This window comes from Oncorhynchus nerka, linkage group LG9a (genome assembly GCF_034236695.1).
Source record: "Oncorhynchus nerka isolate Pitt River linkage group LG9a, Oner_Uvic_2.0, whole genome shotgun sequence".
Classification (NCBI taxonomy): Eukaryota; Metazoa; Chordata; class Actinopteri; order Salmoniformes; family Salmonidae; genus Oncorhynchus; species Oncorhynchus nerka.
This window is the reverse complement of record NC_088404.1, coordinates 30,937,769-30,958,183: the sequence shown is the minus strand read 5'-3', so window position 1 is coordinate 30,958,183 and position 20,415 is coordinate 30,937,769. Positions and strand designations below refer to the sequence as shown.

Sequence of the window (20,415 nt, the reverse complement as noted above, 5' to 3'; positions counted from 1 at the left end):
TAAAAGAGGGGTTGGCGAGTGGTGGATGGCGGGACACAATGCAGATAGTCCGGGTAGCGGGGGCACCGGTTAGTCAGGCTAATTGAGGTAGTATGTACATAGTACATGTATAGTTAAGGTGACTATGCATATATGGTAAACAGAGAGTACCAGCAGTGTAAAGAGGGGTTGGGGGGACAATGCAAATAGTCCAGGGAGCCATTTGATTACCTGTTCAGGAGTCTTATGGCTTGGGGGTAAAAGCTCTTGAGAAGCCTTTTGGTCCTGGACTTGGCGCTCCGGTACCGCTTGCCATGCGGTAGTAGAGAGAACAGTCTATGACTGAGGTGGGTGGGGTCATTGACAATTTTTAGGGCCTTCCTCTGACACCACCTGGAATAAAAGTCCTGGATGGCAGGTAGCTTAGCCCCAGTGATGTACTGGGCCGTACGCACTACCCTCTGTATTGCCCCGTGGGTCAGAGGCCGAGCAGTTATCGTACCAGGCAGTGATGCAACTGTAGAATATTTTGAGGATCTGAGGACCCATGCCAAATCCTTTTAGTATCCTGAGGGTGAATAGTCTTTGTCGTGCCCCCTTCACGTCTGTCTTGGTGTGTTTGGAACATTCTAGTTGGTTGGTGATGTGGATACCAAGGAACTTGAAGCTTTCAACCTGCTCCACTACAGCCCCGTCGATGAGAATGGGGCGTGCTCTGCCCTCCTTTTCCTGTAGTCCACAATCATCTCCTTAATCTTGGTTACGTTGAGGGAGAGGTTGTTATTCTGGCACCACCCGGTCAGGTCTCTGACCTCCTCCCATATAGGCTGTCTCATCGTTGTTGGTGATCAGGCCTACCACTGTTGTGTCGTCTGCAAACTTAATGATGGTGTTGGAGTTGTACCTGGCCATGCAGTCGTGGGTGAACAGGGAGTACAGGAGGGGACTGAGCATGTACCACTGAGGGGCCTATGTGTTAAGGTTCAGCGTGGCAGATGTGTTGTTACCTACCCTCACCACCTGGGGGCGGTCCAGGATCCAGTTGCAGAAGGAGGTGTTTAGTCCCAGGATCCTTAGCTCAGTGATGAGCTTTGAGGGCACTATGGTGTTGAACGATGAGCTGTTGTCAATGAATAGCATTCTCACATAAGTGTTCGTTTCATCCAGGTGGGAAACGGCAGTGTTAAGTGCAATAGAGATTGCATCATCTGTGAATCTGTTTGGGTAGTATGCAAATTGGAGTGGGTCTAGGGTTTCTGGGATAATGGTGTTGATGTGAGCCATTACCAGCCATTCAAAGCACTTCATGGCTACGGACGTGAGTGCTACAGGTCTGTAGTCATTTAGGCAGGTTGTCTTAGTGTTCTTGGGCACAGGGACTATGGTGGTCTGCTTGAAACATGTTGGTATTACAGACTCAATCAGGGAAAATGTCAGTGAAGACACCTGCCAGTTGGTCAGCACATGCCCGGAGCACACGTCCTGGTAATCCGTCTGGCCCAGCGGCCTTGTGAATGTTGACCTGTTTAAAGGTCTCACTCACGTTGGCTACGGAGAGCGTGATCACACAGTCGTCCGGAACAGCTGATGCTCTCATGCATGCCTCAGTGTTGATTGCCTCGAAGCGAACATAGAAGTGATTTAGCCCGTCTGGTAGGCTCGTGTCACTGGGCAGCTTGTGGCTGTGCCACCCTTTGTGGCTTGTAAGAGTTTGCAAGCCCCACATAAGACGAGCGTCGGAGCCTGTGTAGTACGATTCAATCTTAGCCCTGTATTGGCGCGTTGCCTGTTTGATGGTTCGTCAGAGGGCATAGCAGGATTTCTTATAAGCTTCCGTGTTAGAGTCCCGCACCTTGAAAGCGGCAGCTCTACCCTTTAGCTCAGTGCAAATGTTGCCTGTAATCCATGGCTTCTGGTTGGGGTATGTACGTGCAATCACTGTGGGGACGACGTCCTCGATGTACTCATTGATAAAGTCAGTGACTAATGTGGTGTACTCCTCAATGCTATTGGAAGGATGCCAGAACATGTTCCAGTCTGTGATAGCAAAACAGTCCTGTAGTTTAGCATCTGCTTCATCTGACCACTTTTTTATAGACTGAGTCCCTGGTGCTTCCTGCTTTCATTTTTGCTTGTAAGCAGGAATCAAGAGGATCAGATTTCCCAAATGGAGGGCGAGTGAGAGCTTTGTACGCGTCTCTGTGTGTGGAGTACAGGTGATTGCGAATTGTTTTCCCTCTGGTTGCGCATTTCACATGTTGATAGAAATGAGGTCAAACTAATTTAAGTTTCCCTGCATTAAAGTCCCCGGCCACTAGGAGCGCCGCCTCTGGGACAGCGTTTTCCTGTTTGCTTATTTCTTTTTACAGCTGACTGAGTGCGGTCTTAGTGCCAGAATCTGTCTGTGGCGGTAAATAAACAGCCACGAAAAGTATAGATGAAAACTGTCTTGGAAAATAGTGTGGTCTACAGTTTATCACAAGATACTCTACTTCAGACGAGCAACATCTAGAGACTACCTTAGATATCGTGCACCGGCTGTTGTTTACAAATATACACAGACCCCCACCCCCCTCATCTTACCAGAGTATGCGGTTCTATCTAGCCGGTGCAGCGTATATCCTGCTAGCTGAATATCCATGTCATCATTCAGCCACAATTCCGTGAAACATAAGATGTTACAGTTTTTGATGTCCTGTTGGAAGGATATTCACGATCGCACCTCGTCTAATTTATTGTCCAATCATTGAACGTTTGCGAGTAATATTGATGGTAACCGCAGCTTTCCCACTCGCCTTCTCCGGATCCTTACGAGGCACCCCGCTCTGTGTCGTCTGTACCTGCGTCTCTTTCTCATGCCAATAACGGGGATGTCAGCCTTGTCAGGTGTTCACAGTATATCCTGTACTTCCCACTTGTTGAAGAGAAATCTTTGTCTAATCTGAGGTGAGTGATCGCTGCCCTGATATCCAGAAGCTCTTTTTGCCATAAGATATGGTGGCAAAAACATTATGTACAAAATAAGTTACAGATAACACGAAAAAAAACAACATAATAGGCTACCCGGGGCGGCAGGGTAGCCTAGCGGTTAGAGCGTTGGACTAGTAACCGGAAGATTGCAAATTCAAACCCCGGAGCTGATAAGGTACTTATCGTGTTAACGGTACCCCCCCCCCCCCCCGCTCACCCGCTCAACTGAAACAGTGGTGCACAGAATGAAAAAAAATTCTTAGAAATATAACCTCCACACATTAACAAGTCCAATAGCTCAAATGAAAGATAAACACCTTGTTCATCTACCCAGTGTGTCAGATTTCTAAAATGTTTTACGGCGAAAACATGGCACATATTTATATCAAACCACCACAAAGACACAGCCGATATACAGCCATTTTGTCGAACAAAAGATGCAATCACAAACGCAGGATTAAAAGAAAAATAATTCACTAACCTTTTGGAAATCTTCATCAGATGACAGTAATAGGACATGTTACACAGTACATTTATGTTTTTTTCAATATTATGCCATTTATATCCATAAATCTCTGTTTACATTATCACCATGTTCAGAAAATGCACAAAAAATGTCTGGAGAAATTATAGATACCTCCGCCAGATAACAGAAATAAACATCATAAACTTTGACTAAATATACATGTTCTACATATAGTTAGAAAGATACACTGCTTCTTAATGCAACCGCTGTGCCACATTTATTTTTAACGTTACAGAATTAGTTCACTACGTAATAATCTGAGACGGTGCTCAGACGTAAGCAATATTTCTCCGCTATGTTGGAGTCAACAGAAATACAAAATTACAACATAAATATTCCCTTACCTTTGATGGTCTTCGATCAGAATGTAGTGGAAGGAGTCATACTTACCCAATACATCGTTTGGTTTCAAGTAGTGTGTCTTTGTATTAGCATATGCTACGAGTTCCAGCTGAAATGCTACCAAAATTACTTCTGGTCCCGAACAGTTGCGCATCAAAACTTCAAAATTCCATATTATATGTCGACTAAACTTGTCAAACTAAGTGCAGAATCAAGCTTTAGGATGTTTTAAACGTGCAAAACAATTCTCAGTTCTACTGGACAATCGTGCTTCTTCTGAGGCAAGCTAGAACAAAGAAAGATCTGTTCCCAACGCGCGCTCTTGCCCCCATGTATTTTCTCGCGACATCCACTCTTTCGCCTCGCAAAGGGTCAAAGCTCGCGGGATTTGTACAATTAAACGCTGTACTGAATGAGGACATCTACTGGAAGTCATAGAAAGTGTCTCCAGATCCATAGCTGGTTGGGAAGGGTGGGCGCGATGACGTCAAAGTTGCCCCAACCTTTAGTACTCCAAAAATAGTTTGGGAGATTGCCTGCCCTGTGAGTTCTGCTATACTTACAGACATAATTCAAATGGTTTTAGAAGCTTTAGAGTGTTTTCTATGCAATAATAATTATTATATGCATATATTAGCAATTTTGGACAGATTTTTTTTCAGTTTACTATGGGCACGCAATTCATCCAAAGGGGGCAGTATTCTGCCTAGCCCTAACTGGATTATCTGTCGTCCTGCCACTGAACAAGCAGATGACTGTTCCTAGGTCGTCATTGAAAATAAGAATTTGTTCTTAACTGACTTGCCTAGTTAAATAAAGTAAAAAAAGAAAAAAAGGTTAGACGCCCGTAAATCTGCTGCCATTTCTTCCGGTGCCATTTTGTTAATGTGGCCAGTGATTGGGTCTCCGTGTAGGCAGCAGCCTCTCTGAGTTAGTGATTGCTGTTTAGCAGTCTGATGGCCTGATGGCCTTGAGAAGCTGTTCTTCAGTCTCTCTAGCCCAGCTTTGTTGTACTGACCTTGCCTTCTGGATGGCAGCAGTGTGAACAGGCAGTGGTTCAGGTGGTTGTTGTCTTTGATTGCCTTCCTGTGACATTGGGTGCTGTAGGTGTCATGGAGGGCAGGTAGTTTGCCCCCGGGGATGCGTTTTGCAGACTGCACCACCCTCTGGAGAGCCTTGCAGTTGAGGGCGGAGCAGTTGCCGTACCAGGCTGTGATACAGCCCGACAGGATGCTCTCGATTGTGGATATGCAAAAGTTAGTCAAGGTTTTGAGAGACAAGTTTTGAGTCTCGTCGTTCTTGCTAATCAAGCCCACTACTGTTGTGTCGTCTGCAAACTTAATGATTGAGTTGGAGGTGTGCATGGCCACGCAGTTGTGGGTGAACAGGGAGTACAAGGGCGGGCTGAGCATGCACCCTTGTGGGGCCCCAGCGTTGAGGGTCAGCGAGGTGGAGATGTTGTTTCTTACCTTCACCACCTGGGAGCGGTCCGTTAGAAATTCCAGGACCTAATTGCACAGGGCGGGGTTGAGGCCCAGGGCCTCCAGCTTTATGATGTAGTCAATGACCAGCATTCTTACATAGGTATTCCTCTTGTCCAGAAGGGATAGGGCATTGTGCAGTGTGATGGCAGTTGCATTGTCTATGGACCTGTTAGGGTGGTATGCAAACTGAAGTGGGTCTAAGGTGCCACATAAGGTGGAGGTGATATGATCCTTGACTAGTCTCTCAATGCACTTCATGATGACAGAAGTGAGCGCTATGGGGTGGTAGTAATTTCGTTCAGTAATCTTTGCCTTCTTGGGTACAGGAACAATGGTGGCCATCTTGAAGCATGTGGGGACAGCAGACTGGGACAGGGAGCGATTTGAATATGTCCGTAAACACACCAGCCAGCTGGTCTGCACATGCTCTGAGGACGAGGCTAGGGATGCTGTCTGGGCCAGCAGCCTTGCAAGGGTTACCACGTTTAAATATTTTACTCACGTCAGCCACGGCGAAGGAGAGGGGGGGCGCAGTTCTTGTTAGCCTGTTACTCCTACCCCCTACTTTTTCGAACATTCAGTTAAAAATCGCGCAACATTTCAGCGCCCTGCTACTCATGCCAGGAATATAGTATGTGCATATGATTAGTATGTGTGGATAGAAAACACTCAGACGTTTATAAAACTGGTTAAATCACGGCTGTGACTATAACAGAACGTGCGTTTCATCAAAAAGCGCAGGAAAATCTCATCACTGAAAATGGGAAAATATATCCATGCGCGAGTTGAACCTATTGTTGAATGTGAACCACATTAAATGGGGCCGAGGTTGCAATACCTACAGCTTCCACACGATGTCAACAGTCTTGTCATTTGCCTAGGATTTGTTTCTTGGTCAAACGGACACGAGGCAGCGCATTTCTTCCGGTCTCCGACCGGATATTTTGGTTGAGATTTACCCGGACATTATTTCCAGTCGTACAGCTATAGAATATACATCGCCTCGTGATCAATTTGATCGATTATTAACGTTTACTAATACCTAAAGTTGCATTACAAAAGTATTTCGAAGTGTTTTGTGAAAGTTTATCGTCAACTTTTTTTATTTAAAAAAATGACGTTACGTTTTTCCTTGATCACACAGTCTTCATAGATCGATATCTAGGCTATATATGGACCGATTTAAACGAAAAAAAGACCCAATAGTGATGTTTATGGGACATCTAGGAGTGCCAACAAAGAAGATTGTCAAAGGTAATGAATGTTTTATATTTTATTTGTGCGTTTTGTGTAGCGCCGACTATGCTAATTATTTTGTTTACGTCCCCTGCGGGTCTTTTGGGGTGTTACATGCTATCAGATAATAGCTTCTCATGCTTTCGCCGAAAAGCATTTTAAAAATCTGACTTGTTGGCTGGATTCACAACGAGTGTAGCTTTAATTCAGTACCCTGCATGTGTATTTTAATGAACGTTTGAGTTTTAACGAGTGCTATTAGCATTTAGCGTAGCGCATTTGCATTTCCAGATGTCTAGATGGGACGCCTGCGTGTCGGGTAGGAGTAAGAGGTTAGCGGGCCGCAACGGTGGTACTGTATTATCCTCAAAGCAGGCAAAGAAGGTGTTTAGTTTGTCTGGAAGCATGTCATCGTTGTCTGTGACATGGCTGGCTTTCTTTTTGTAGTCTGTGATTTCCTGTTGACCCTGCCACATACGTCTCATGTATGAGCCATTGAATTGCGACTCCACTTTGTCCTTGTACCGGCATATCGCTTATTTGATTGCCTTGCGGAGGGAATAACTACACTGTTTATATTCAGCCATATTCCCAGACTTCTTTCCATGGTTACTTCCGGTGGTTCGCACGTTCAGTTTTGCGCGAATGCCTCTATCCATCCACGGTTTCTGGTTAGGGTAGATTTTAATAGTCACAGTGGGTACAACATCTCCAATGCACTTCCTCATAAATTCACTCACAGAGTCAGCGTATTGGTCGATGTTATTCTCTGAGGCTGACCGGAACATATCCCAGTCCGCGTTATCTAAACAATCTTGAAGGGTTGATAGGCAGGGACAATCTTGAAGGGTGGATTGGTAGGGATGCAGCTGACACTGAACTTGAATGGTTCTAGTCACTGGTACATCCTGTTTGAGTTTCTGCCTATAAGACGGTAGGAGCAAGATGGCGTCGTGCTCAGATTTGCCGAAGGGGGAGGGCGGGGGAGGGCTTTGAAAGCATTGTGGAAATTAGAGTAGCAGTGGTCGAGTGTATTACCCCGGTGCGTAGTGCAATCAATATGCTGATAGAATTTAGGTTGCCCTGTTCTCAAATTTGCTTTGTTAAAATCCCCAGCTACAATAAATGCAGACTCGGGATATATGGTTTCCAGTTTACATAAAGTCCAGTGGAGTTCCTTTAAGGCCATCTTGGTGTCTGCTTGAGGGGGAATATACACCGCTGTGACGATAACTGACGAGAATTATCTTGGATGGTATTATGGCCGGCATTTGATTGTGAGGAATTCTAGGTTGGGTGAGCAGAAGGACTTGAGTTCCTGTATGTTGTTGTGATTACACCATGAGTCGTTAATCATAAAGCATACTCCCCCACCCTTCCTCTTCCCGGAGAGGTGTTTATCTCTGTCGGCGCTATGCATGGAGAAACCTGGTGGCTGAACAGATTCTGACAATATATCCCGAGAGAGTCCTGTTTCTGTGAAAAAGATAATGTTACAATTGTTGATGTCTCTCTGGAAGGCCACCCTTGCTTGAATTTCATCTACCTTGTTGTCAAGAGACTGGACATTGGCGAGTAGTATACTCGGGAGCGGTGGGCAATGTGCATGTCTACGAAGCCTGACCACGAGGCCACTCTGTCTGCCCCTTCTGCGGCGCCGTTATCTTGGGTCGAATTCTGGGATTAGATCCATTGTCCTGGGTGGTGGTGCAAACAGAGGATTCGCTTTGGGAAAGTCATAATCCTGGTCATAATGTTGACAAGTTGACGTCGCTCTTATATTCAATAGTTCTTCCCGGCCGTGTGTAATAAGACTTAAGATTTCCTGGGGTAACAAAGTAAGAAACAATTCATTAAGAAAACAAAATACTGCATAGTTTCCTAAGAACTCGAAGCGAGCCGACCATCTCTATCTCCATAGGAGATCTACACAGGAGTTGCTTACCAAGAAGACAGTGAATGTTCCTGAGTGGCCAAGTCAGTTTTAACTTAAATCTACTTTAAAATATATTTTAAATCTACAGAATAATGGGCAAATTTTGTACAATCCAGGTGTAGTAAACTCTTAGAGACTTACCCAGAAAGACTCACAGCTGTAATTGCTGCCAAAGCTACTTCTCAAATGATTGGCTTGGGGGTGTGAATACTTGTGTAAATGAGATATTTCTGTGTCTTATTTTCAATAACTTCCGGCGCCGACAGAGATGGCCGCCTCGCTTCGCGTTCCTAGGAAACTATGCAGTTTTTTGTTTTTTTTACGTGTTATTTCTTACATTAGTACCCCAGGTCATCTTAGGTTTCATTACATACAGTCGAGAAGAACTACTGAATATAAGATCAGCGTCAACTCACCATCAGTACGACCAAGAATATGTTTTCCGCGACGCGGATCCTGTGTTCTGCCTTACAAACAGGACAACGGAATGGATCGCATGCAGCGACCCAAGAAAACGACTCCGAAAAAGAGGGAAACGTAGCGGTCTTCTGGTCAGACTCCGGACAAGGGCACATCGCGCACCACTCCCCAGCATTCTTCTTGCCAATGTCCAGTCTCTTGACAACAAGGTTGATGAAATCCGAGCAAGGGTAGCATTCCAGAGGGACATCAGAGACTGCAATGTTCTCTGCTTCACGGAAACATGGCTTACTGGGAAGACGCTATCCGGTGCGGTGCAGCCAACGGGTTTCTCCACGCATCGCGCCGACAGAAACAAACATCTTTCTGGTAAGAAGAGCGGCGGGGGCGTATGCCTCATGACTAACGAGACATGGTGTGATGAAGGAAACATACAGGAACTCAAATCCTTCTGTTCACCTGATTTAGAATTCCTCACAATCAAATGTAGACCGCATTATCTTCCAAGAGAATTCTCTTCGATTATAATCACAGCCGTATATATCCCCCCCAAGCAGACACATCGATGGCTCTGAACGAACTTTATTTAACTCTTTGCAAACTGGAAACCATTTATCCGGAGGCTGCATTCATTGTAGCTGGGGATTTTAACAAAGCTAATCTGAAAACAAGACTCCCTAAATTTTATCAGCATATCGATTGCGCAACCAGGGGTGGTAAAACCTTGGATCATTGTTACTCTAACTTCCGCGACGCATATAAGGCCCTGCCCCGCCCCCTTTCGGAAAAGCTGACCACGACTCCATTTTGTTGATCCCTGCCTACAGGCAGAAACTTAAACAAGAGGCTCCCACGCTGAGGTCTGTCCAACGCTGGTCAGACCAAGCTGACTCCACACTCCAAGACTGCTTCCATCACGTGGACTGGGACATGTTTCGTATTGCGTCAGATGAAAATATTGACGAATACGCTGATTCGGTGTGCGAGTTCATTAGAACGTGCGTCGAAGATGTCGTTCCCATAGCAACGATAAAAACATTCCCAAACCAGAAACCGTGGATTGATGGCAGCATTCGCGTGAAACTGAAAGCGCGAACCACTGCTTTTAATCAGGGCAAGGTGTCTGGTAACATGTCCGAATATAAACAATGCAGCTATTCCCTCCGCAAGGCTATTAAACAAGCTAAGCGTCAGTACAGGGACAAAGTGGAATCTCAATTCAATGGCTCAGACACAAGAGGCATGTGGCAGGGTCTACAGTCAATCACGGACTACAAGAAGAAACCCAGCCCAGTCACGGACCAGGATGTCTTGCTCCCAGGCAGACTAAATAACTTTTTTGCCCGCTTTGAGGACAATACAGTGCCACTGACACGGCCTGCAATGAAAACATGCGGTCTCTCCTTCACTGCAGCCGAGGTGAGTAAGACATTTAAACGTGTTAACCCTCGCAAGGCTGCAGGCCCAGACGGCATCCCCAGCCGCGCCCTCAGAGCATGCGCAGACCAGCTGGCCGGTGTGTTTACGGACATATTCAATCAATCCCTATACCAGTCTGCTGTTCCACATGCTTCAAGAGGGCCACCATTGTTCCTGTTCCCAAGAAAGCTAAGGTAACTGAGCTAAACGACTACCGCCCCGTAGCACTCACTTCCGTCATCATGAAGTGCTTTGAGAGACTAGTCAAGGACCATATCACCTCCACCCTACCTGACACCCTAGACCCACTCCAATTTGCTTACCGCCCAAATAGGTCCACAGACGATGCAATCTCAACCACACTGCACACTGCCCTAACCCACCTGGACAAGAGGAATACCTATGTGAGAATGCTGTTCATCGACTACAGCTCGGCATTCAACACCATAGTACCCTCCAAGCTCGTCATCAAGCTCGAGACCCTGGGTCTCGACCCCGCCCTGTGCAACTGGGTACTGGACTTCCTGACGGGCCGCCCCCAGGTGGTGAGGGTAGGCAACAACATCTCCTCCCCGCTGATCCTCAACACGGGGCCCCACAAGGGTGCGTTCTGAGCCCTCTCCTGTACTCCCTGTTCACCCACGACTGCGTGGCCACGCACGCCTCCAACTCAATCATCAAGTTTGCAGACGACACAACAGTGGTAGGCTTGATTACCAACAACGACGAGACGGCCTACAGGGAGGAGGTGAGGGCCCTCGGAGTGTGGTGTCAGGAAAATAACCTCACACTCAACGTCAACAAAACTAAGGAGATGATTGTGGACTTCAGGAAACAGCAGAGGGAACACCCCCTATCCACATCGATGGAACAGTAGTGGAGAGGGTAGCAAGTTTTAAGTTCCTCGGCATACACATCACAGACAAACTGAATTGGTCCACTCACACTGACAGCGTCGTGAAGAAGGCGCAGCAGCGCCTCTTCAACCTCAGGAGGCTGAAGAAATTCGGCTTGTCACCAAAAGCACTCACGAACTTCTACAGATGCACAATCGAGAGCATCCTGGCGGGCTGTATCACCGCCTGGTACGGCAACTGCTCCGCCCTCAACCGTAAGGCTCTCCAGAGGGTAGTGAGGTCTGCACAACGCATCACCGGGGGCAAACTACCTGCCCTCCAGGACACCTACACCACCCGATGTTACAGGAAGGCCATAAAGATCATCAAGGACATCAACCACCCGAACCACTGCCTGTTCACCCCGCTATCATCCAGAAGGCGAGGTCAGTACAGGTGCATCAAAGCTGGGACTGAGAGACTGAAAAACAGCTTCTATCTCAAGGCTATCAGACTGTTAAACAGCCACCATTGAGTGGCTGCTGCCAACACACTGTCATTGACACTGACCCAACTCCAGCCACTTTAATAATGGGAATTGATGGGAAATGATGTAAATATATCACTAGCCACTTTAAACAATGCTACCTTATATAATGTTACTTACCCTACATTATTCATCTCATATGCATACGTATATACTGTACTCTACATCATCGACTGCATCCTTATGTAATACATGTATCACTAGCCACTTTAACTATGCCACTTTGTTTACTTTGTCTACATACTCATCTCATATGTATATACTGTACTCGATACCATCTACTGTATGCTGCTCTGTACCATCACTCACTCATATATCCTTATGTACATATTCTTTATCCCCTTACACTGTGTATAAGACAGTAGTTTTAGAATTGTTAGTTAGATTACTTGTTGGTTATCACTGCATTGTCGGAATTAGAAGCACAAGCATTTCGCTACACTCGCATTAACATCTGCTAACCATGTGTATGTGACAAATAAAATTTGATTTGATTTGATTTGGAATACATTTGCAAAAATGTCTAAAAACATGTTTCCACTTTGTCATTATGGGGTATTGTGTGTAGATTAATAAAAACTGTAACACAACAAAATGTGGAATTAGTCAATGGGTATGAATACTTTCTGAAGGCACTGTATGTACTTGTGTCCCTGCTTACAAATACCTGGGCATCTGGATAGATGAAAAGCTGTCTTTAAAAAAACATATTGATGAGTTAGTTAAGAATCTGAGAATAAAAATGGGCTTTTCTATAGAAATACAGTAAGTCCTGCCTCTCGCTAAATAGTAGAAAGCCGATTATTCAGTTGACATTACTATCGGTCCTAGACCATGGCGAAATCATATATATGAACGCAGCTGACACTTCATTAAAGCCGGTAGATGCAGGTGATCATAACACACTGTGCTTTATTACGGGCAACAATTTTAATACTCATCACTGCATTTTCTAGTAGAAAGTTGGTTGGTCCTCTTTGATGTCACCTAGGTTGATACATTGCTATGTTTTCATTTATAAAGCCCTTTTACAAAAAAGTCCCACTGTACCTAACATCATTACTAAACTTTTGACATGAGTTACCAAACCTGGTCTCATGAATGGCTAACTCTGGAAATTCCTTTTGTCTCTAATTAGTTAGGTAAATCAGGTTTTTTATGATTGTGTTTTTCTTTCTGCTTGCATTTTGTGTTTAGATTTGTGTATTTCCTGTAAAATTATCCCTGATAACATAAAGGTTAAATAGTATAAAAAAGTTTTGTAGGAATGCTGTTATTATGCTGTTATTTTCTTTGAATGAACACCCTCCCTACAATTAAACATGGGGAGGTTTGATAATGCTGTGGGGTTGTTTTGCTTCCTCTGGTACTGAGGACCTTGAACATGTGAAAGACGTAGTAGATTATCAATGCGTTTTTGGTAAACTAGTGGGTGTCTGTTGAAGGTTGTGGGTCTTCCATCAGGACAAAAACACAAACACACATCAATAAACAACAGTTCTGGAGCGGCCAGCGATGAGTTCAGATCAGAATCCCATCAAAAACCTATGGTGAGATATTTTTCACAGATAACTCCAGTACCTGAAAAGAAGTACCTGGATGTTCATATGTTCTTCAGATTTTGTGTATGAGATCTGAAAACAGTAGTTAGTGGATGCACCACTCAAACATTGAAGAATTAGAGCAGTTTGAAGAGTGGCTGAAGAGTGGGACAAATTGCCATTAGACAGGTGCAGCAAGCTCGTTGATGGCAACAAGAAGCATTTTCTGGTGGTTCTGCAATGCTGACAATCCAATAACAACATGTCTAGACTGAAGTTTTTTTTAAATGTCCACTTATTTTTGAAGAAATAGGAAATTATTTAAGAAAAGTGAAAGGGTGGCAATATATTTATCTATATTAGAAATAGAATACAATAGATACATTTGTGTCTATTATTATTTATAAAATGTTTACTTCTTGAGTGTAGTTCTGCACACCGTGTGTACCTGCAAAATAAACATTTGTTAACAAATACAATGTTACGGTCACAAAGACCTTCAACTCTGGTCAAAGGCATGTCAGAGATCTATGTGACCTGAACATTGCGTTTGTCAATAAATGTTTGGGATTTCAGAGTGTGGAAAGCCTTGATTCCTCCGAACTGGATGTGAATGATTGGTCAGCCAAGGAGGTGGGACTTTTCAACAGTTCAACACACCCCACTATGTATAAAAGCAGCAACAAGTGGCACAGTGAGCCTTGTGGGTTCCTAGGATTGTCTCTTGTTCTGAATCCATGGCCTTGCAGTGGAGTGTTGTTTGTCTCGTAGCAGTGGCCATGCTTGGCTGTCTGTGTGACGCTCAATTGGAGAGGCTTTTCCAACCCCTTCCTCAGAAGCCTGCCCAACCTCTTCGTCAGTGGCCTGCCCAACCCCTTCCTCAGAAGCCTGCCCAACCCCTTCGTCAGTGGCCTGCCCAACCCCTTCCTCAGAAGCCTGCCCAACCCTTTCCTCAGAAGCCTGCCCAACCCTTTCCTCAGAGGCCTGCCCAAACCCTTCCTCAGAGACCTGCTCAACCCTTTGTTCAGAAGCCTGCCCAAAACATACCTCAACACATACCAACACAGACCTGTGAGGTTGTGGACAAGGACAAGGTGTTGTGTGGACTTTCTGGCATCAATGCTGCCCAATGCCAGGCCATCAGCTGCTGTTTTGATGGACGGATGTGCTTCTACGGGAAAACAGGTAGGTGTCAGACCATGCTCATTTTACTCTAGAACTCTCACTCTCAAGTTGTAACAGTGCGATTTTACTTAATGTTTTGCCCCCTCAGAGAAACTAGTATGTTTATATTTACCAGCAAACTAGTAATTGGATTGTGAACTCTTCACTCTCAACAATTTCACTTACCCACTTAGATATGGCCATTTTGTATCCAACAATCAACATGCACCAAAATGCTCCAGTTTACTCAGCAATTAGGACTACTAACTTCATGTTTCTCCTATGCTCCTTATCACCAGTGACTGTCCAGTGTACCAAGGATGGCCAGTTTGTGGTGGTGGTTTCCAGAGATGCCACTCTGCCCAAACTTGAGCTAGATTCCATCCGCCTGCTAGGGGCAAACGGAGCCCACTGCACCCCTGTCGGCACTACATCTGCCTTTGCCATCTACCAGTTCAAAGTTACTGAATGTGGAACTGTGCTGACGGTACGTATGGCCAGGGTTTGGTTTCAGTACAATGATACTGCATCTTAACCAGAGAGTTACTGTGTTGCTCTAGCACCAAATTCAGATAATCGAGGTCCTAATAAACAGCGGATTAGAAGAATGGAGTTTGTTAAAACAGGGCAGGATTAAAAGCTTACTTACCCAGTAGCTCTTCTGGAGGAGGGTTGACTATCCCTTAGCTATATAATGAGTTAGAAAGTACTTATTTCTACTTTTTATTTCTACAATGTGATGCATGGTCTGTCTGCAGGAGGAACCTGATACTATTGTCTATGAGAACAGGATGTATTCTTCATATGTAGTGGGGAATGGACCCTTCGGCGACATTACCAGGGACAGCCACTATGAGTAGGTGATCTTTGCCTAAAATGGGGTGTCATGCCCAATTAAATAAAGGTAAAAAAATTAAAATAAAAATAAAAAACATTCATATGTATATATATACAGTATTTTTAAGTTATTAAAAATGTATATGGCATTCATAATGTATAATAATTTGTTCTCTCTATGCAACAACATTTCAACTGACTTACAATGGCTGGTATTTAGTCAGGACCATTATGAGATGATTATAAGCTTGAGGGTACATGCTCATAACCTCATTACTGCCTCATAACTTGTTATACCTGTTATATAACGTGTTATACCCCCCCCCCCCCCCAAAAAAAATGTGATGTCTCTCTGATAGCTCTGAATATATTGCTTTATTCTCAGCCTGCTCTTCCAGTGTCGGTATACTGGGACTTCCGTTGAGACACTGATTATCGAGGTGAGAACGTATCCAAACCCCAACCCAGTGGTCAGTGTTGATGCAGTTCTCCACGTGGAGCTCCGACTGGCCAATGGACGTTGTTTCTCCAAGGGATGTGATGAAAGTAAGTCATAGTTTTGATATTGTTCCTGTGTATCTGATATGAGGTATATGAGTTCATGTGAGTTTTTTCACCAGGTGTTCAGGTTTTCTGCAACACTTAATATTTTTGTATTGTATTTAAAAAAAAACTAAAATATGAAGTATATATATATATATATATATACTTTAAAAAAGTATAAAGGGAGAACGCCTGATATGAACCTAATGATGATGGAGTAATGATCACTTTTCCAAGTGCATGGTGGTTTAAGTGTTTTACAGTCTATTTTAAGGTGAACTCATCCACTACCAATGTGATTTTCCTCCACAGTGCAAGAAGCATACACCTCTTACTACACGGTGGCAGACTACCCTGTCACCAAGGTCCTCAGGGATCCTGTGTACGCTGAGGTTCGCATCCTGGGGATGACAGATCCCAATGTTGTCCTGATACTGGAGCAGTGCTGGGCCAACACATACCCCACAGGTGAAGGTCTGCCCCGGTGGGACCTTCTAGTTAATGGGTAACTAAATACTCTATACTTTTTAAACTTTGTTATATATATACAGTGGGGCAAAAAACTATTTAGTCAGCCACCAATTGTGCAAGTTCTCCCACTTAAAAAGATGAGAGGCCTGTAATTTTCATCATAGGTAGACTTCAACTATGACAGACAAAATGAAAAAAAAATCCTGAAAATCACATTGTAGGGTTTTTTATTAATGTATTTGCAAATTATGGTGGAAAATAAGTATTTGGTCAATAACAAAAGTTTCTCAATACTTTGTTATATACCCTTTGTTGGCAATGACAGAGGTCAAACGTTTTCTGTAAGTCTTCACAAGGTTTTCACACACTGTTGCTGGTATTTTGGCCCATTCATCCATGCAGATCTCCTCTAGAGCAGTGATGTTTTGGGGCTGTTGCTGGGCAACACAGACTTTCAACTCCCTCCAAAGATTTTCTAAGGGGTTGAGATCAAGGCCACTCCAGGACCTTGAAATGCTTCTTACGAAGCCACTCCTTCGTTGCCCGGGCGGTGTGTTTGGGATCATTGTCATGTTGAAAGACCCAGCCACGTTTCATCTTCAATGACCTTGCTGATGGAAGGAGGTTTTCACTCAAAATCTCACGATACATGGCCCCATTCATTCTTTCCTTTACATGGATCAGTCGTACTGGTCCTTTTGCAGAAAAACAGCCCCAAAGCATGATGTTTCCACCCCCATGCTTCACAGTAGGTATGGTGTTCTTTGGGTGCAACTCAGCATTCTTTGTCCTCCAAACACGATCGGTTGAGTTTTTACCAAAAAGTTATATTTTGGTTTCATCTGACCATATGACATTCTCCCAATCTTCTTCTGGATCATCCAAATGCTCTCTAGCAAACTTCAGACGGGTCTGGACATGTACTGGCTTAAGCAGGGGGACACGTCTGGCACTGCAGGATTTGAGTCCCTGGCGGCGTAGTGTGTTACTGATGGTAGGCTTTGTTACTTTGGTCCCAGCTCTCTGCAGGTCATTCACTAGGTCCCCCCGTGTGGTTCTGGGATTTTTGCTCACCGTTCTTGTGATCATTTTGACCCCACGGGGTGAGATCTTGCGTGGAGCCCCAGATTGAGGGAGATTATCAGTGGTCTTGTATGTCTTCCATTTCCTAATAATTGCTCCCACAGTTGATTTCTTCAAACCAAGCTGCTTACCTATTGCAGATTCAGTCTTCCCAGCCTGGTGCAGGTCTACAATTTTGTTTCTGGTGTTCTTTGACAGCTCTTTGGTCTTGGCCATAGTGGAGTTTGGAGTGTGACTGTTTGAGGTTATGGACAGGTGTCTTTTATACTGATAACAAGTTCAAACAGGTGCCATTAATACAGGTAACGAGTGGAGGACAGAGGAGCCTCTTAAAGAAGAAGTTACAAGTCTGTGAGAGCCAGAAATCTTGCTTGTTTGCAGGTGACCAAATACTTATTTTCCACCATAATTAGCAAATAAATTCATTAAAAATCCTACAATGTGATTTTCTAAAAAAAAAATCTTCTCATTTTGTCTGTCATAGTTTAAGTTTGCCTATGATGAAAATTACAGGCCTCATCTTTTTAAGTGGGAGAACTTGCACAATTGGTGGCTGACTAAATACTTTTTTGCCCCACTGTATATATATATATATATATATATGTGTGTGTTCAAAATTAAAAGCAAGTAATTTAAATAAACTTCTAACTCCAGCTATTCTTTTTGAAGTTTGTGAACGATATAGTACTCTGATTGATCCATTTCCCCCCAGTTTCTGTCCTAGCTGGTCTCTGGTGCTCCTCACCATGACTCTCTCTCTCTCTGTGCGTTTATCTCCCCCCAGGTGTCCCTACCAGGATGACCGTTACCTGACCGTGCCCATCCGCTCGGACAGCTCCTATTTCCCTCCGGGAGAATTCTTCTCCCACTACAAGCGCTTCCTCTTCAAGATGTTCACCTTTGTAGATCCGACATCTATGGTCCCCCTGCAGGAGAACGTAATGAATGCGGTTCAATCCTAAATCACATCAGAACCCATAGAGACACTTGTGTAGATCTGAAAGTGTTGCATAGATGTAAAGATGATGGTTAAGATTCCACCTAACATCCCCTAGACCAATGTGTAGCTATTACCATATTGCTTGAACATGTACCTATTTTATACATATTGTAGAATGCTTCCTCATACACCTATAGTGCTTTAAACATAAATAAAAACATCACAATCAGGTGAAGGAATACCTAACATAGATATAGACATAACCATGGTACAAATCAATGTAGACAAGGCTCTGTCGACCAGCTCCAGAGATGTAGCTGATTTCATTTCTGTCTCACCAGGTGTACATCCACTGTAGTGCAACAGTGTGCCACGCTCTAGCAGGCTCCTGTGAACAAAGGTGCAACAGGCAAAGTGAGTGGTGCGCATAAGGACCAGGCTGTCATGTTTACACTGTGCAACAGTTTGGAGTGTGTTTTTATTGGCACAGGGGGTTGGTGGCACCTTAATTGGGGAGGATGGGCTCGTGGTAATGGCTGGAGCAGAATTAGTGGAATGGTATCAAACACATGGTTTCTATGCATTTGATGCCATTCTATTCACTCCATTCCAGCCATTATTATGTCCTACACTCAGCAGCCTCCACTGGAGAGTGGTTTATTTGAATCTTTAGTTTGGAGTCTTTGTCTGTGGTCTGACTGTATTTTCTCTTCAGGGAGAGATCTTTCTGCTCAAGGCCAAAAGAAGACTAAAGGAGATGTTGTGGTTTCCAGTCAAAAAGTCATCATGATTGACCCACGTTTTTATGCTTAAATCAAATGTGTTATATGCTCCTCATTTATATGGTCTGACTTGACAATAAAAGATGAGACATCTCATTGCTTTTTTTGTGGAAAGAGTTATGAAAAGGTTAAGTTACAAAACTTTTGTTGTGTGTTGGGGACTTTGTGGTCAGCGAAAAACCTTCAAACCTTTTCCCCTCACTTGGTCAGAGAAACCGAGGCAGGGCCCTGATAATATGCTGGCTTTGAACCACTTCCCAGCTTCAACACTAGAGGGCTTAGTCCCCCAGGCAGGGATATTGCACAGAGTATTTTACTGGAAACACGCAATGCTGGAGAACCTCAACTTTTCTTTTATGACATGCTAAAATAATGAGGCACGGAGACAGTCCCCTTTAAATTAACAAAACATTTTTATTAATATATAAAGAAAACAAAAACAAATCTGTAAATTGTAAAGGCCAAAACAAGACAAACAATTTCATAATCAAAATAAATATTTCCTGAATAACTGTACTGTAGTAAATAAGCTTTACACAAGGGGGTGATACTGTTGGTATCAATACTACATGACCAAAAGTATGTGGACACCTGCTCATTGAAAATCTCATTGCAAAATCATAGGCATTAATATGGAGTTGGTCCCCCCTTTGCTGCTATAACAGCCTCCACTCTTCTAGGAAGGTTTCCACTAGATGTTGGAACATTGCTGCAGGGACTTCCATTCAGCCACAAGAGCATTAGTGAGGTCGACATTGATGTTGGGCGATTAGGCCTAGCTCGTAGTTTGCGTTCCAATTCATCCCAAAGGTGTTCGATATGGTTGAGGTCAGGGCTCTGTGCAGGCCAGTCAAGGGCTTCCACGGCAATCTTGACAAACCATTTCTGTATGGACCTCGCTTTGTGCATGAGGGCATTGTCATGCTGGAACAGGAAAGGGCCTTCCCCAAACTGTTGCCACAAAGTTGGAAGCACAGAATTGTCAAGAATGTCATTGTGTGCTGTAGCGTTAAGATTTCCCTTCACTGGAACTAAGGGGCCTACCCCGAACCATGAAAAACAGCCCCAGACCATTATTCCTCCTCCACCAAACTTTACAGTTGGCACGATGCATTGGGGCAGGTAGCATTCTCCTGGCATCCGCCAAACCCAGATTTGTCCGTTGGACTGCCAAATGGTGAAGTGTGATTTATCACTCCAGAGAACACGTTTCCACTGCTCCAGAGATCAATGGCGGTGAGCTTACACCACTCCAGCTGACGCTTGGCATTGTGCATGGTGATCTTAGGCTTGTGTTCGGCTGCTGGATCATGGAAATCCATTTCATTAAGCTCCCAACGAACAGTTATTGTGCTGACG

The 20,415-nt window shown here is 44.2% G+C and overlaps 1 protein-coding gene across 1 annotated transcript; it reads left to right on the top strand.

Annotated features, from left to right (window-relative positions):
- The first annotated feature begins 13,928 nt into the window (after nucleotides 1–13,928).
- On the top strand, nucleotides 13,929–19,149 carry LOC115134734 (zona pellucida sperm-binding protein 4-like). The gene is made up of 8 exons (XM_029668927.2): nucleotides 13,929–14,421; nucleotides 14,700–14,887; nucleotides 15,159–15,256; nucleotides 15,623–15,783; nucleotides 16,093–16,285; nucleotides 18,119–18,272; nucleotides 18,616–18,688; nucleotides 18,990–19,149. Exons 1-8 carry the CDS (start codon nucleotides 13,974–13,976, stop codon nucleotides 19,085–19,087), a joined length of 1,413 nt encoding a protein of 470 aa, XP_029524787.1. The 5' UTR covers nucleotides 13,929–13,973; the 3' UTR covers nucleotides 19,088–19,149.
- The last annotated feature ends 1,266 nt before the right edge of the window (nucleotides 19,150–20,415 follow it).

Coding starts and splice junctions, on each gene's coding strand:
- LOC115134734 (XM_029668927.2), top strand. CDS start 13,974: ATGGCCTTGCAGTGGAGTGTTGTTTGTCTCGTAGCAGTGGCCATGCTT. Junction 14,422..14,699: donor GTGCTTCTACGGGAAAACAG/GTAGGTGTCAGA, acceptor CCTTATCACCAG/TGACTGTCCAGTGTACCAAG. Junction 15,784..16,092: donor CTCCAAGGGATGTGATGAAA/GTAAGTCATAGT, acceptor TTTCCTCCACAG/TGCAAGAAGCATACACCTCT.